At 42.5% G+C, this 14,957-nt stretch overlaps 1 protein-coding gene across 1 annotated transcript in view; it reads left to right on the plus strand.

Annotated features, from left to right (window-relative positions):
• Window positions 1-14,257, plus strand: part of LOC148473813 (uncharacterized) — a 37,282-nt gene extending 23,025 nt beyond the window's left edge. Inside the window, exons 6-8 of the mRNA XM_088459407.1 lie at window positions 12,039-12,105; window positions 12,174-13,282; window positions 13,355-14,257. Of these exons, the coding sequence (XP_088315533.1) occupies window positions 12,039-12,105; window positions 12,174-13,282; window positions 13,355-14,257 (2,079 nt within the window). The remainder of the gene's footprint in view (window positions 1-12,038; window positions 12,106-12,173; window positions 13,283-13,354) is intronic.
• The last annotated feature ends 700 nt before the right edge of the window (window positions 14,258-14,957 follow it).

The raw sequence follows: 14,957 nt of genomic DNA on the forward strand, positions 1-14,957 counted from the left end.
TCACAGTGACTGGCTTATTACATATCAGCCTGCTGCACATATCGTGTCACAGTGACTGGCTTATTACATATCAGCCTGCTGCACATAATAACGTGTCACAGTGACTGGCTTATTACATAGCCTGCTGCTCATAATAACGTGTCACAGTGACTGGCTTATTACATATCAGCCTGCTGCACATAATAACGTGTCACAGTGACTGGCTTATTACATAGCCTGCTGCTCATAATAACGTGTCAGAGTGACTGGCTTATTACATATCAGCCTGCTGCACATATCGTGTCACAGTGACTGGCTTATTACATATCAGCCTGCTGCACATAATAACGTGTCACAGTGACTGGCTTATTACATATCAGCCTGCTGCACATAATAACGTGTCACAGTGACTGGCTTATTACATATCAGCCTGCCGCACATAATAACATATCACAGTGACTGGCTTATTACATATCAGCCTGCTGCACATAATAACGTGTCACAGTGACTGGCTTATTACATATCAGCCTGCTGCACATAATAACGTGTCACAGTGACTGGCTTATTACATATCAGCCTGCTGCATATAACGTGTCACAGTGACTGGGTTATTACATATCAGCCTGCTGCACGTAACGTGTCACAGTGATTGGCTTATTACATATCAGCCTGCCACTCATGATAACGTGTCCCAGTGACTGGCTTATTACATATCAGCCTGCTGCTCATAATTACGTGTCACAGTGACTGGCTTATTACATATCGGCCTGCTGCACATAATAACGTGTCACAGTGACTGGCTTATTACATATCAGCCTGCTGCACATAATAACGTGTCACAGTGACTGGCTTATTACACATCAGCCTGCTGCACATAATAACGTGTCACAGTGACTGGCTTATTACACATCAGCCTGCTGCACATAATAACGTGTCACAGTGACTGGCTTATTACATATCAGCCTGCCGCACATAATAACATATCACAGTGACTGGCTTATTACTTATCAGCCTGCTGCACATCATAACGTGTCACAGTGACTGGCTTATTATGTATCAGCCTGCTGCACATAATAACGTGTCACAGTGACTGGCTTATTACATATCAGCCTGCTGCACATAATAACGTGTCACAGTGACTGGCTTATTACATATCAGCCTGCTGCACATAATAACGTGTCACAGTGACTGGCTTATTACACATCAGCCTGCTGCACATAATAACGTGTCACAGTGACTGGCTTATTACATATCAGCCTGCCGCACATAATAACTTATCACAGTGACTGGCTTATTACATATCAGCCTGCTGCACATAATAACGTGTCACAGTGACTGGCTTATTACATATCAGCCTGCTGCACATAATAACGTGTCACAGTGACTGGCTTATTACATGTCAGCCTGCTGCATATAACGTATCACAGTGACTGGGTTATTACATATCAGCCTGCTGCACATAACGTGTCACAGTGATTGGCTTATTACATATCAGCCTGCCACTCATGATAACGTGTCCCAGTGACTGGCTTATTACATATCAGCCTGCTGCTCATAATTACGTGTCACAGTGACTGGCTTATTACATATCGGCCTGCTGCACATAATAACATGTCACAGTGACTGGCTTATTACATATCAGCCTGCTGCACATAATAACGTGTCACAGTGACTGGCTTATTACATAGCCTGCTGCTCATAATAACGTGTCACAGTGACTGGCTTATTACATATCAGCCTGCTGCACATAATAACGTGTCACAGTGACTGGCTTATTACATAGCCTGCTGCTCATAATAACGTGTCACAGTGACTGGCTTATTACATATCAGCCTGCTGCACATATCGTGTCACAGTGACTGGCTTATTACATATCAGCCTGCTGCACATAATAACGTGTCACAGTGACTGGCTTATTACATAGCCTGCTGCTCATAATAACGTGTCACAGTGACTGGCTTATTACATATCAGCCTGCTGCACATAATAACGTGTCACAGTGACTGGCTTATTACATAGCCTGCTGCTCATAATAACGTGTCAGAGTGACTGGCTTATTACATATCAGCCTGCTGCACATATCGTGTCACAGTGACTGGCTTATTACATATCAGCCTGCTGCACATAATAACGTGTCACAGTGACTGGCTTATTACATATCAGCCTGCTGCACATAATAACGTGTCACAGTGACTGGCTTATTACATATCAGCCTGCCGCACATAATAACATATCACAGTGACTGGCTTATTACATATCAGCCTGCTGCACATAATAACGTGTCACAGTGACTGGCTTATTACATATCAGCCTGCTGCACATAATAACGTGTCACAGTGACTGGCTTATTACATATCAGCCTGCTGCATATAACGTGTCACAGTGACTGGGTTATTACATATCAGCCTGCTGCACGTAACGTGTCACAGTGATTGGCTTATTACATATCAGCCTGCCACTCATGATAACGTGTCCCAGTGACTGGCTTATTACATATCAGCCTGCTGCTCATAATTACGTGTCACAGTGACTGGCTTATTACATATCGGCCTGCTGCACATAATAACGTGTCACAGTGACTGGCTTATTACAGATCAGCCTGCTGCACATAATAACGTGTCACAGTGACTGGCTTATTACATATCAGCCTGCTGCACATAACGTGTCACAGTGACTGGCTTATTACATATCAGCCTGCTGCACATAATAACGTGTCACAGTGACTGGCTTATTACATATCGGCCTGCTGCACATAATAACGTGTCACAGTGACTGGCTTATTACACATCAGCCTGCTGCACATAATAACGTGTCACAGTGACTGGCTTATTACATAGCCTGCTGCTCATAATAACGTGTCACAGTGACTGGCTTATTACATATCAGCCTGCTGCACATATCGTGTCACAGTGACTGGCTTATTACATATCAGCCTGCTGCACATAATAACGTGTCACAGTGACTGGCTTATTACATATCGGCCTGCTGCACATAATAACGTGTCACAGTGACTGGCTTATTACATATCGGCCTGCTGCACATAATAACGTGTCACAGTGACTGGCTTATTACACATCAGCCTGCTGCACATAATAACGTGTCACAGTGACTGGCTTATTACACATCAGCCTGCTGCACATAATAACGTGTCACAGTGTCTGGCTTATTACACATCGGCCAGCTGCACATAATAACGTGTCACAGTGACTGGCTTATTACATATCGGCCTGCTGCACATAATAACGTGTCACAGTGACTGGCTTATTACATATCAGCCTGCTGCACATAATAACGTGTCACAGTGACTGGCTTTTTACATATCAGCCTGCTGCATATAACGTGTCACAGTGACTGGGTTATTACATATCAGCCTGCTGCACATAATAACGTGTCACAGTGACTGGCTTATTACAGATCAGCCTGCTGCACATAATAACGTGTCACAGTGACTGACTTATTACATAGCCTGCTGCTCATAATAAAGTGTCACAGTGACTGGCTTATTACATATCAGCCTGCTACACATAACGTGTCACAGTGACTGGCTTATTACATATCAGCCTGCTGCACATAATAACGTGTCACAGTGACTGGCTTATTACATATCAGCCTGCTGCACATAATAACGTGTCACAGTGACTGGCTTATTACATATCAGCCTGCTGCATATAACGTATCACTGTGACTGGGTTATTACATATCAGCCTGCTGCACATAACGTGTCACAGTGATTGGCTTATTACATATCAGCCTGCCACTCATGATAACGTGTCCCAGTGACTGGCTTATTACATATCAGCCTGCTGCTCATAATTACGTGTCACAGTGACTGGCTTATTACATATCGGCCTGCTGCACATAATGTGTCACAGTGACTGGCTTATTACATATCAGCCTGCTGCACATAATAACGTGTCACAGTGACTGGCTTATTACATAGCCTGCTGCTCATAATAACGTGTCACAGTGACTGGCTTATTACATATCAGCCTGCTGCACATAATAACGTGTCACAGTGACTGACTTATTACATAGCCTGCTGCTCATAATAACGTGTCACAGTGACTGGCTTATTACATATCAGCCTGCTGCACATATCGTGTCACAGTGACTGGCTTATTACATATCAGCCTGCTGCACATAATAATGTGTCACAGTGACTGGCTTATTACATATCAGCCTGCTGCACATAATAACGTGTCACAGTGACTGGCTTATTACATATCAGCCTGCCGCACATAATAACATATCACAGTGACTGGCTTATTACATATCAGCCTGCTGCACATAATAACGTGTCACAGTGACTGGCTTATTACATATCAGCCTGCTGCACATAATAACGTGTCACAGTGACTGGCTTATTACATATCAGCCTGCTGCATATAACGTGTCACAGTGACTGGGTTATTACATATCAGCCTGCTGCACATAACGTGTCACAGTGATTGGCTTATTACATATCAGCCTGCCACTCATGATAACGTGTCCCAGTGACTGGCTTATTACATATCAGCCTGCTGCTCAGAATTACGTGTCACAGTGACTGGCTTATTACATATCGGCCTGCTGCACATAATAACGTGTCACAGTGACTGGCTTATTACAGATCAGCCTGCTGCACATAATAACGTGTCACAGTGACTGGCTTATTACATAGCCTGCTGCTCATAATAACGTGTCACAGTGACTGGCTTATTACATATCAGCCTGCTGCACATAACGTGTCACAGTGACTGGCTTATTACATATCAGCCTGCTGCACATAATAACGTGTCACAGTGACTGGCTTATTACATATCGGCCTGCTGCACATAATAACGTGTCACAGTGACTGGCTTATTACACATCAGCCTGCTGCACATAATAACGTGTCACAGTGACTGGCTTATTACATAGCCTGCTGCTCATAATAACGTGTCACAGTGACTGGCTTATTACATATCAGCCTGCTGCACATATCGTGTCACAGTGACTGGCTTATTACATATCAGCCTGCTGCACATAATAACGTGTCACAGTGACTGGCTTATTACATATCGGCCTGCTGCACATAATAACGTGTCACAGTGACTGGCTTATTACATATAGGCCTGCTGCACATAATAACGTGTCACAGTGACTGGCTTATTACACATCAGCCTGCTGCACATAATAACGTGTCACAGTGACTGGCTTATTACACATCAGCCTGCTGCACATAATAACGTGTCACAGTGACTGGCTTATTACACATCGGCCTGCTGCACATAATAACGTGTCACCGTGACTGGCTTATTACATATCGGCCTGCTGCACATAATAACGTGTCACAGTGACTGGCTTATTACATATCAGCCTGCTGCACATAATAACGTGTCACAGTGACTGGCTTTTTACATATCAGCCTGCTGCATATAACGTGTCACAGTGACTGGGTTATTACATATCAGCCTGCTGCACATAATAACGTGTCACAGTGACTGGCTTATTGCAGATCAGCCTGCTGCACATAATAACGTGTCACAGTGACTGACTTATTGCATAGCCTGCTGCTCATAATAACGTGTCACAGTGACTGGCTTATTACATATCAGCCTGCTGCACATAACGTGTCACAGTGACTGGCTTATTACATATCAGCCTGCTGCACATAATAACGTGTCACAGTGACTGGCTTATTACATATCGGCCTGCTGCACATAATAACGTGTCACAGTGACTGGCTTATTACATATCGGCCTGCTGCACATAATAACGTGTCACAGTGACTGGCTTATTACACATCAGCCTGCTGCACATAATAACGTGTCACAGTGACTGGCTTATTACATAGCCTGCTGCTCATAATAACGTGTCACAGTGACTGGCTTATTACATATCAGCCTGCTGCACATAACGTGTCACAGTGACTGGCTTATTACATATCAGCCTGCTGCACATAATAACGTGTCACAGTGACTGGCTTATTACATATCGGCCTGCTGCACATAATAACGTATCACAGTGACTGGCTTATTACACATCGGCCTGCTGCACATAATAACGTGTCACAGTGACTGGCTTATTACACATCAGCCTGCTGCACATAATAACGTGTCACAGTGACTGGCTTATTACACATCAGCCTGCTGCACATAATAACGTGTCACAGTGACTGGCTTATTACACATCAGCCTGCTGCACATAATAACGTGTCACAGTGACTGGCTTATTACATATCGGCCTGCTGCACATAATAACGTGTCACAGTGACTGGCTTATTACATATCAGCCTGCTGCACATAATAACGTGTCACAGTGACTGGCTTATTACATATCAGCCTGCTGCATATAACGTGTCACAGTGACTGGGTTATTACATATCAGCCTGCTGCACATAACGTGTCACAGTGATTGGCTTATTACATATCAGCCTGCCACTCATGATAACGTGTCCCAGTGACTGGCTTATTACATATCAGCCTGCTGCTCATAATTACGTGTCACAGTGACTGGCTTATTACATATCGGCCTGCTGCACATAATAACGTGTCACAGTGACTGGCTTATTACAGATCAGCCTGCTGCACATAATAACGTGTCACAGTGACTGGCTTATTACATAGCCTGCTGCTCATAATAACGTGTCACAATGACTGGCTTATTACATATCAGCCTGCTGCACATAACGTGTCACAGTGACTGGCTTATTACACATCAGCCTGCTGCACATAATAACGTGTCACAGTGACTGGCTTATTACACATCAGCCTGCTGCACATAATAACGTGTCACAGTGACTGGCTTATTACACATCAGCCTGCTGCACATAATAACGTGTCACAGTGACTGGCTTATTACATATCAGCCTGCCGCACATAATAACATATCACAGTGACTGGCTTATTACATATCAGCCTGCTGCACATAATAACGTGTCACAGTGACTGGCTTATTACGTATCAGCCTGCTGCACATAATAACGTGTCACAGTGACTGGCTTATTACATATCAGCCTGCTGCACATAATAACGTGTCACAGTGACTGGCTTATTACATATCAGCCTGCTGCACATAATAACGTGTCACAGTGACTGGCTTATTACACATCAGCCTGCTACACATAATAACGTGTCACAGTGACTGGCTTATTACATATCAGCCTGCCGCACATAATAACATATCACAGTGACTGGCTTATTACATATCAGCCTGCTGCACATAATAACGTGTCACAGTGACTGGCTTATTACATATCAGCCTGCTGCACATAATAACGTGTCACAGTGACTGGCTTATTACATATCAGCCTGCTGCATATAACGTATCACAGTGACTGGGTTATTACATATCAGCCTGCTGCACATAACGTGTCACAGTGATTGTCTTATTACATATCAGCCTGCCACTCATGATAACGTGTCCCAGTGACTGGCTTATTACATATCAGCCTGCTGCTCATAATTACGTGTCACAGTGACTGGCTTATTACATATCGGCCTGCTGCACATAATAACGTGTCACAGTGACTGGCTTATTACATATCAGCCTGCTGCACATAATAACGTGTCACAGTGACTGGCTTATTACATAGCCTGCTGCTCATAATAACGTGTCACAGTGACTGGCTTATTACATATCAGCCTGCTGCACATAATAACGTGTCACAGTGACTGGCTTATTACATAGCCTGCTGCTCATAATAACGTGTCACAGTGACTGGCTTATTACATATCAGCCTGCTGCACATATCGTGTCACAGTGACTGGCTTATTACATATCAGCCTGCTGCACATAATAACGTGTCACAGTGACTGGCTTATTACATATCAGCCTGCTGCACATAATAACGTGTCACAGTGACTGGCTTATTACATATCAGCCTGCCGCACATAATAACATATCACAGTGACTGGCTTATTACATATCAGCCTGCTGCACATAATAACGTGTCACAGTGACTAGCTTATTACTTATCAGCCTGCTGCACATAATAACGTGTCACAGTGACTGGCTTATTACATATCAGCCTGCTGCATATAACGTGTCACAGTGACTGGGTTATTACATATCAGCCTGCTGCACATAACGTGTCACAGTGATTGGCTTATTACATATCAGCCTGCCACTCATGATAACGTGTCCCAGTGACTGGCTTATTACATATCAGCCTGCTGCTCATAATTACGTGTCACAGTGACTGGCTTATTACATATCGGCCTGCTGCACATAATAACGTGTCACAGTGACTGGCTTATTACAGATCAGCCTGCTGCACATAATAACGTGTCACAGTGACTGGCTTATTACATAGCCTGCTGCTCATAATAACGTGTCACAGTGACTGGCTTATTACATATCAGCCTGCTGCACATAATAACGTGTCACAGTGACTGGCTTATTACATAGCCTGCTGCTCATAATAACGTGTCACAGTGACTGGCTTATTACATATCAGCCTGCTGCACATATCGTGTCACAGTGACTGGCTTATTACATATCAGCCTGCTGCACATAATAACGTGTCACAGTGACTGGCTTATTACATATCAGCCTGCTGCACATAATAACGTGTCACAGTGACTGGCTTATTACATATCAGCCTGCCGCACATAATAACATATCACAGTGACTGGCTTATTACATATCAGCCTGCTGCACATAATAACGTGTCACAGTGACTGGCTTATTACATATCAGCCTGCTGCACATAATAACGTGTCACAGTGACTGGCTTATTACATATCAGCATGCTGCATATAATGTGTCACAGTGACTGGGTTATTACATATCAGCCTGCTGCACATAACGTGTCACAGTGATTGGCTTATTACATATCAGCCTGCCACTCATGATAACGTGTCCCAGTGACTGGCTTATTACATATCAGCCTGCTGCTCATAATTACGTGTCACAGTGACTGGCTTACTACATATCGGCCTGCTGCACATAATAACGTGTCACAGTGACTGGCTTATTACAGATCAGCCTGCTGCACATAATAACGTGTCACAGTGACTGGCTTATTACATAGCCTGCTGCTCATAATAACGTGTCACAGTGACTGGCTTATTACATATCAGCCTGCTGCACATAACGTGTCACAGTGACTGGCTTATTACATATCAGCCTGCTGCACATAATAACGTGTCACAGTGACTGGCTTATTACATATCAGCCTGCTGCACATAATGACGTGTCACAGTGACTGGCTTATTACATATCGGCCTGCTGCACAGAATAACGTGTCACAGTGACTGGCTTATTACATATCGGCCTGCTGCACATAATAACGTGTCACAGTGACTGGCTTATTACACATCAGCCTGCTGCACATAATGACGTGTCACAGTGACTGGCTTATTACATATCAGCCTGCTGCACATAATAACGTGTCACAGTGACTGGCTTATTACACATCAGCCTGCTGCACATAATAACGTGTCACAGTGACTGGCTTATTACATATCAGCCTGCCGCACATAATAACATATCACAGTGACTGGCTTATTACATATCAGCCTGCTGCACATAATAACGTGTCACAGTGACTGGCTTATTACATATCAGCCTGCTGCACATAATAACGTGTCACAGTGACTGGCTTATTACATATCAGCCTGCTGCATATAACGTGTCACAGTGACTCGGTTATTACATATCAGCCTGCTGCACATAACGTGTCACAGTGATTGGCTTATTACATATCAGCCTGCCACTCATGATAACGTGTCCCAGTGACTGGCTTATTACATATCAGCCTGCTGCTCATAATTACGTGTCATAGTGACTGGCTTATTACATATCGGCCTGCTGCACATAATAACGTGTCACAGTGACTGGCTTATTACAGATCAGCCTGCTGCACATAATAACGTGTCACAGTGACTGGCTTATTACATAGCTTGCTGCTCATAATAACGTGTCACAGTGACTGGCTTATTACATATCAGCCTGCTGCACATATCGTGTCACAGTGACTGGCTTATTACATATCAGCCTGCTGCACATAATAACGTGTCACAGTGACTGGCTTATTACATATCAGCCTGCTGCACATAATAACGTGTCACAGTGACTGGCTTATTACATATCAGCCTGCCGAACATAACATATCACAGTGACTGGCTTATTACATATCAGCCTGCTGCACATAATAACGTGTCACAGTGACTGGCTTATTACATATCAGCCTGCTGCACATAATAACGTGTCACAGTGACTGGCTTATTACATATCAGCCTGCTGCATATAACGTGTCACAGTGACTGGGTTATTACATATCAGCCTGCTGCACATAACGTGTCACAGTGATTGGCTTTTTTCATATCAGCCTGCCACTCATGATAACGTGTCCCAGTGACTGGCTTATTACATATCAGCCTGCTGCTCATAATTACGTGTCACAGTGACTGGCTTATTACATATCGGCCTGCTGCACATAATAACGTGTCACAGTGACTGGCTTATTACAGATCAGCCTGCTGCACATAATAACGTGTCACAGTGACTGGCTTATTACATAGCCTGCTGCTCATAATAACGTGTCACAGTGACTGGCTTATTACATATCAGCCTGCTGCACATAACGTGTCACAGTGACTGGCTTATTACATATCAGCCTGCTGCACATAATAACGTGTCACAGTGACTGGCTTATTACATATCAGCCTGCTGCACATAATAACGTGTCACAGTGACTGGCTTATTATATATCGGCCTGCTGCACATAATAACGTGTCACAGTGACTGGCTTATTACACATCAGCCTGCTGCACATAATAACGTGTCACAGTGACTGGCTTATTACATATCAGCCTGCCGCACATAATAACGTGTCACAGTGACTGGCTTATTACATATCAGCCTGCCGCACATAATAACGTGTCACAGTGACTGGTTTATTACGTATCAGCCTGCCGCACATAATAACGTGTCACAGTGACTGGCTTATTACATATCAGCCTGCTGCACATAATAACGTGTCACAGTGACTGGCTTATTACATATCAGCCTGCTGCACATAATAACGTGTCACAGTGACTGGCTTATTACACATCAGCCTGCTGCACATAATAACGTGTCACAGTGACTGGCTTATTACATATCAGCCTGCTGCACATAATAACGTGTCACAGTGACTGGCTTATTACATATCAGCCTGCTGCACATGATAACGTGTCACAGTGACTGGCTTATTACATATCAGCCTGCTGCACATAATAACGTGTCACAGTGACTGGCTTATTACATATCAGCCTGCCGCACATAATAACATATCACAGTGACTGGCTTATTACATATCAGCCTGCCGCACATAATAACGTGTCACAGTGACTGGCTTATTACGTATCAGCCTGCTGCACATAATAACGTGTCACAGTGACTGGCTTATTACATATCAGCCTCCTGCACATAATAACGTGTCACAGTGACTGGCTTATTACATATCGACCTGCTGCACATAATAACGTGTCACAGTGACTGGCTTATTACATATCAGCCTGCTGCACATAATAATGTGTCACAGTGACTGGCTTATTACATATCAGCCTGCTGCACATAATAACATGTCACAGTGACTGGCTTATTACATATCGACCTGCTGCACATAATAACGTGTCACAGTGACTGGCTTATTACATATCAGCCTGCCGCACATAATAACGTGTCACAGTGACTGGCTTATTACATATCAGCCTGCTGCCAATAATAATGTGTATTACCTAGCGTGAATAGTTCAACCAAAATAACTACATTTATTGAGAATGTTACACGTTCATATTAATTATCGCAAGTGGTAAACGATATTTTAGAGCTTTAACATAACGGCAATGTTTGATCACTAATTACTAACCCAACTTTTCCACAAATTATTTTATTTTAGCTGTTTTTATGTCTCTGCATTAGTAGGACAAATGGATTAAATAATGATTTCCAAAATACATATATTATGCTATGTGGGAACATGTTCTGAATTCATTTTAATGCAAGTACCAATACAATGTAAATGTGGTAAAGTAAAATATATGTTCTATAGTGCATCACTCAGCAAAGCTCCCCTTGTCTCCTTTCTTCTCCTGTATTATATTTATTAGTGTGAGCGGTACCAGCCCAAAGTGTTCTGCATTAGGTTGTACGAAGCAAAAACCTATGGGAATAGGGGTGAGATAAATATTGATTAGTGATGCCTTTGTTGTGGTATTCTTGGTTAACTATTTTATTTCTACTAGATGGACACAATACAAGGAATACTTTGGAGGAGCATCTCGTGTGGTCTCCTCATATGAAATTAGAAGATAGGAACATCACACGTGGGTCTCCAGAAGAAAACCACGTTACCCTAAATATACATCCAGCACTTCACAGTGCAGATATACCATCTGATCCCTCTATTCTTGAGGAATGTTCTTCTGGTAACTCTCATATTGCTTCACAAAGTACAGATCATGGCAGTGATGCAATAATTTCCTCTTCTGAATTTCAGAATTGTTTTACAGATAACCTAGTTGAGACTAGTCACAGAGGTGAGAGGCCATTTCCATGCTCTAACTGTGGGAAATGTTTTACTGTGAAATCATATCTTGTTGCACATCAGAGACGTCACACAGGTGAGAGGCCATTTCCATGTTCTGAGTGTGGGAAATGTTTTACTCTGAAATTATATCTTCTTAGACATGAGAAACGTCACAAAGGTGAGAGGCCATTTCCATGCTCTGAATGTGGGAAAAGTTTTTCACTAAAATCATATCTTGTTAGACATAAAAGAAGTCACACAGGTGAGAAACCATATCCATGCTCTGAGTGTGGGAAATGTTTTGCACACAAACAAGGTCTTATTATTCATGAGAGAAGTCACACAGGTGAGCTGCCATTTCCATGTTCTGAGTGTGGGAAAAGTTTCCCACGAAAATCAGATCTTGTTATACATGAAAGAAGTCACACAGGTGAGAATCCATTTTCATGCTCTGAGTGTGAGAAATGCTTTGCACAGAAATCATATCTTGTTATACATCAGAGAACACACACAGGTGAGAAACCATTTCCATGTTCTGAGTGTGGGAGATGTTTTACACAGAGCTCACAACTTGTTAGGCACAAGAAAAGTCACACAGGTGAGAAACCATTTCCATGTTCTGAGTGTGGGAAATGTTTTATCAGCAAATCAGCTCTTGCTATACATGAAAGAGTCCACACAGGTGAAAAACCATACCCATGCTCTGAGTGTGGAAAATGTTTTAATGAGAAATCACATCTTAATATACATCAGAGAAGTCACACAGGTGAGAAACCATTCCATTGCTCTGAGTGTGGGAAACGTTTCACAAATAAATCCGCTCTTGTTGCACATCAGAGAAGTTACACAGATGAGAAACAATTTCCATGTTTTGAGAATTTGAAAAGTTTTGCACAGGTTACACATCAAAGAAGTCACACAGGTATAAAACCATTTCCATGTTCTGAGTGTGGGAAAAGTTTTACACAGGAATCCCAGTTGATTATACATCAGAGAAGTCACACGGGTGAGAAACCATTTCCATGCTGTGAGTGTGGAAAATGTTTTACAAACCAGTCTTCTCTTGCTGGACATAAGAAAAGAAGTCACACAGGTGAGAGGCCATTTCCATGCTCTGAGTGTGGGAAAAGTTTTACACAAAAATCACAGCTTATTATACATGAGAGAAATCACACAGGTGAGAAACCATATTCATGTTCCGAATGTGAGAAATGTTTTAAACTTAAATCTCATCTTGTTGAGCATCAGAGAAGTCACACAGGTGAGATGCCACTTCTATGCTCTGAGTGTGGAAAATGCTTTTCACATAAATCACATCTTGTTCAACATCAGAGAAGTCACAAAGGTGAGAAACCATTTCCATGCTCTGAGTGTGGAAAATGTTATACACATAAATCAGCTCTTGTTGTACATGAGAGAAGTCACACAGGTGAGAAGCCATTTCAGTGTTCTGAGTGTGGAAAATGTTATACACATAAATCACCTCTTGTTATACATGAGAGAAGCCACATGGGTGAGAAGCCATTTCAATGTTCTGAGTGTGGGAAATGTTTTATACAGAGATCAGATTGTGTTAGACATCAGAAAACACACACAGGCGACAAGCCATTTCCATGTTCTGAGTGTGGGAAATGTTTTATACAGAAATCAGATCTTGTTAAACATCAGAGAACTCACACAGGGGAGAAGCCATTTCCATGTTCTAAGTGTGGGAAATATTTTTCACAATCATCTGATCTTATTAGACATCAGAAAAGTCACACACCAGCTGTTGTAACGCATCAGAAAGTCACAGTTTAATTTCCTTAATTGGTAGACATGAAACAGGCATGTATTAAAATGTTACATTTAAGATAAACTAATGACATTATTTGTGTATATAGCACCTTTCTCCCAATAGGATTTAAAACACTGCATATTTGTATAAGGCAAGACAGCCATCTTGGATGTGCACAGTTGCTATTCTGAGTAATCAGTCATTGAGAGAACATATATACTCCACACAAATCGGCTTTAGGAATAGTACCTGACACCCCAGCACCATGAGGCAACAATTCTATCCACTATGCCACCATGCATAGTAAAAATACTTTTGTTTTTAAATGTAAATGGAATAAAAACAAAGAATGTACAGATTCTACTCACACAGGGTAATTACAACACTGAGTTATGGAAGGCAATTCAAAGTTCCCATCACACAGTATATTAACATGGTATACAATGACTATTCACATATATAAATGACGTGTTATCAACCACACTGGAACAGATGACGCATGTGTGGAATGTATTGTAGTTCCCTTACTCTGTTATATACCCGTAGCAGAAACCTGTAGGTCCTGCTCTCTGTGGGATTACAGCTGTCATAGGATGATGCATTGACACCACAAGCTCTGTAGTACGGTGTAGATAGGCATTGTCTGCACTAACCCCTCCAGCCATAATCTGTTGGCTATGGAGCCTTGTGATGGCTTGTTGTGCTGGAAGAGCCCGTTTCCAT

The sequence above is a fragment of the Taudactylus pleione genome, unplaced genomic scaffold (genome assembly GCF_031769625.1).
Source record: "Taudactylus pleione unplaced genomic scaffold, aTauple2 ptg000910l, whole genome shotgun sequence".
NCBI classification, from domain to species: Eukaryota; Metazoa; Chordata; class Amphibia; order Anura; family Myobatrachidae; genus Taudactylus; species Taudactylus pleione.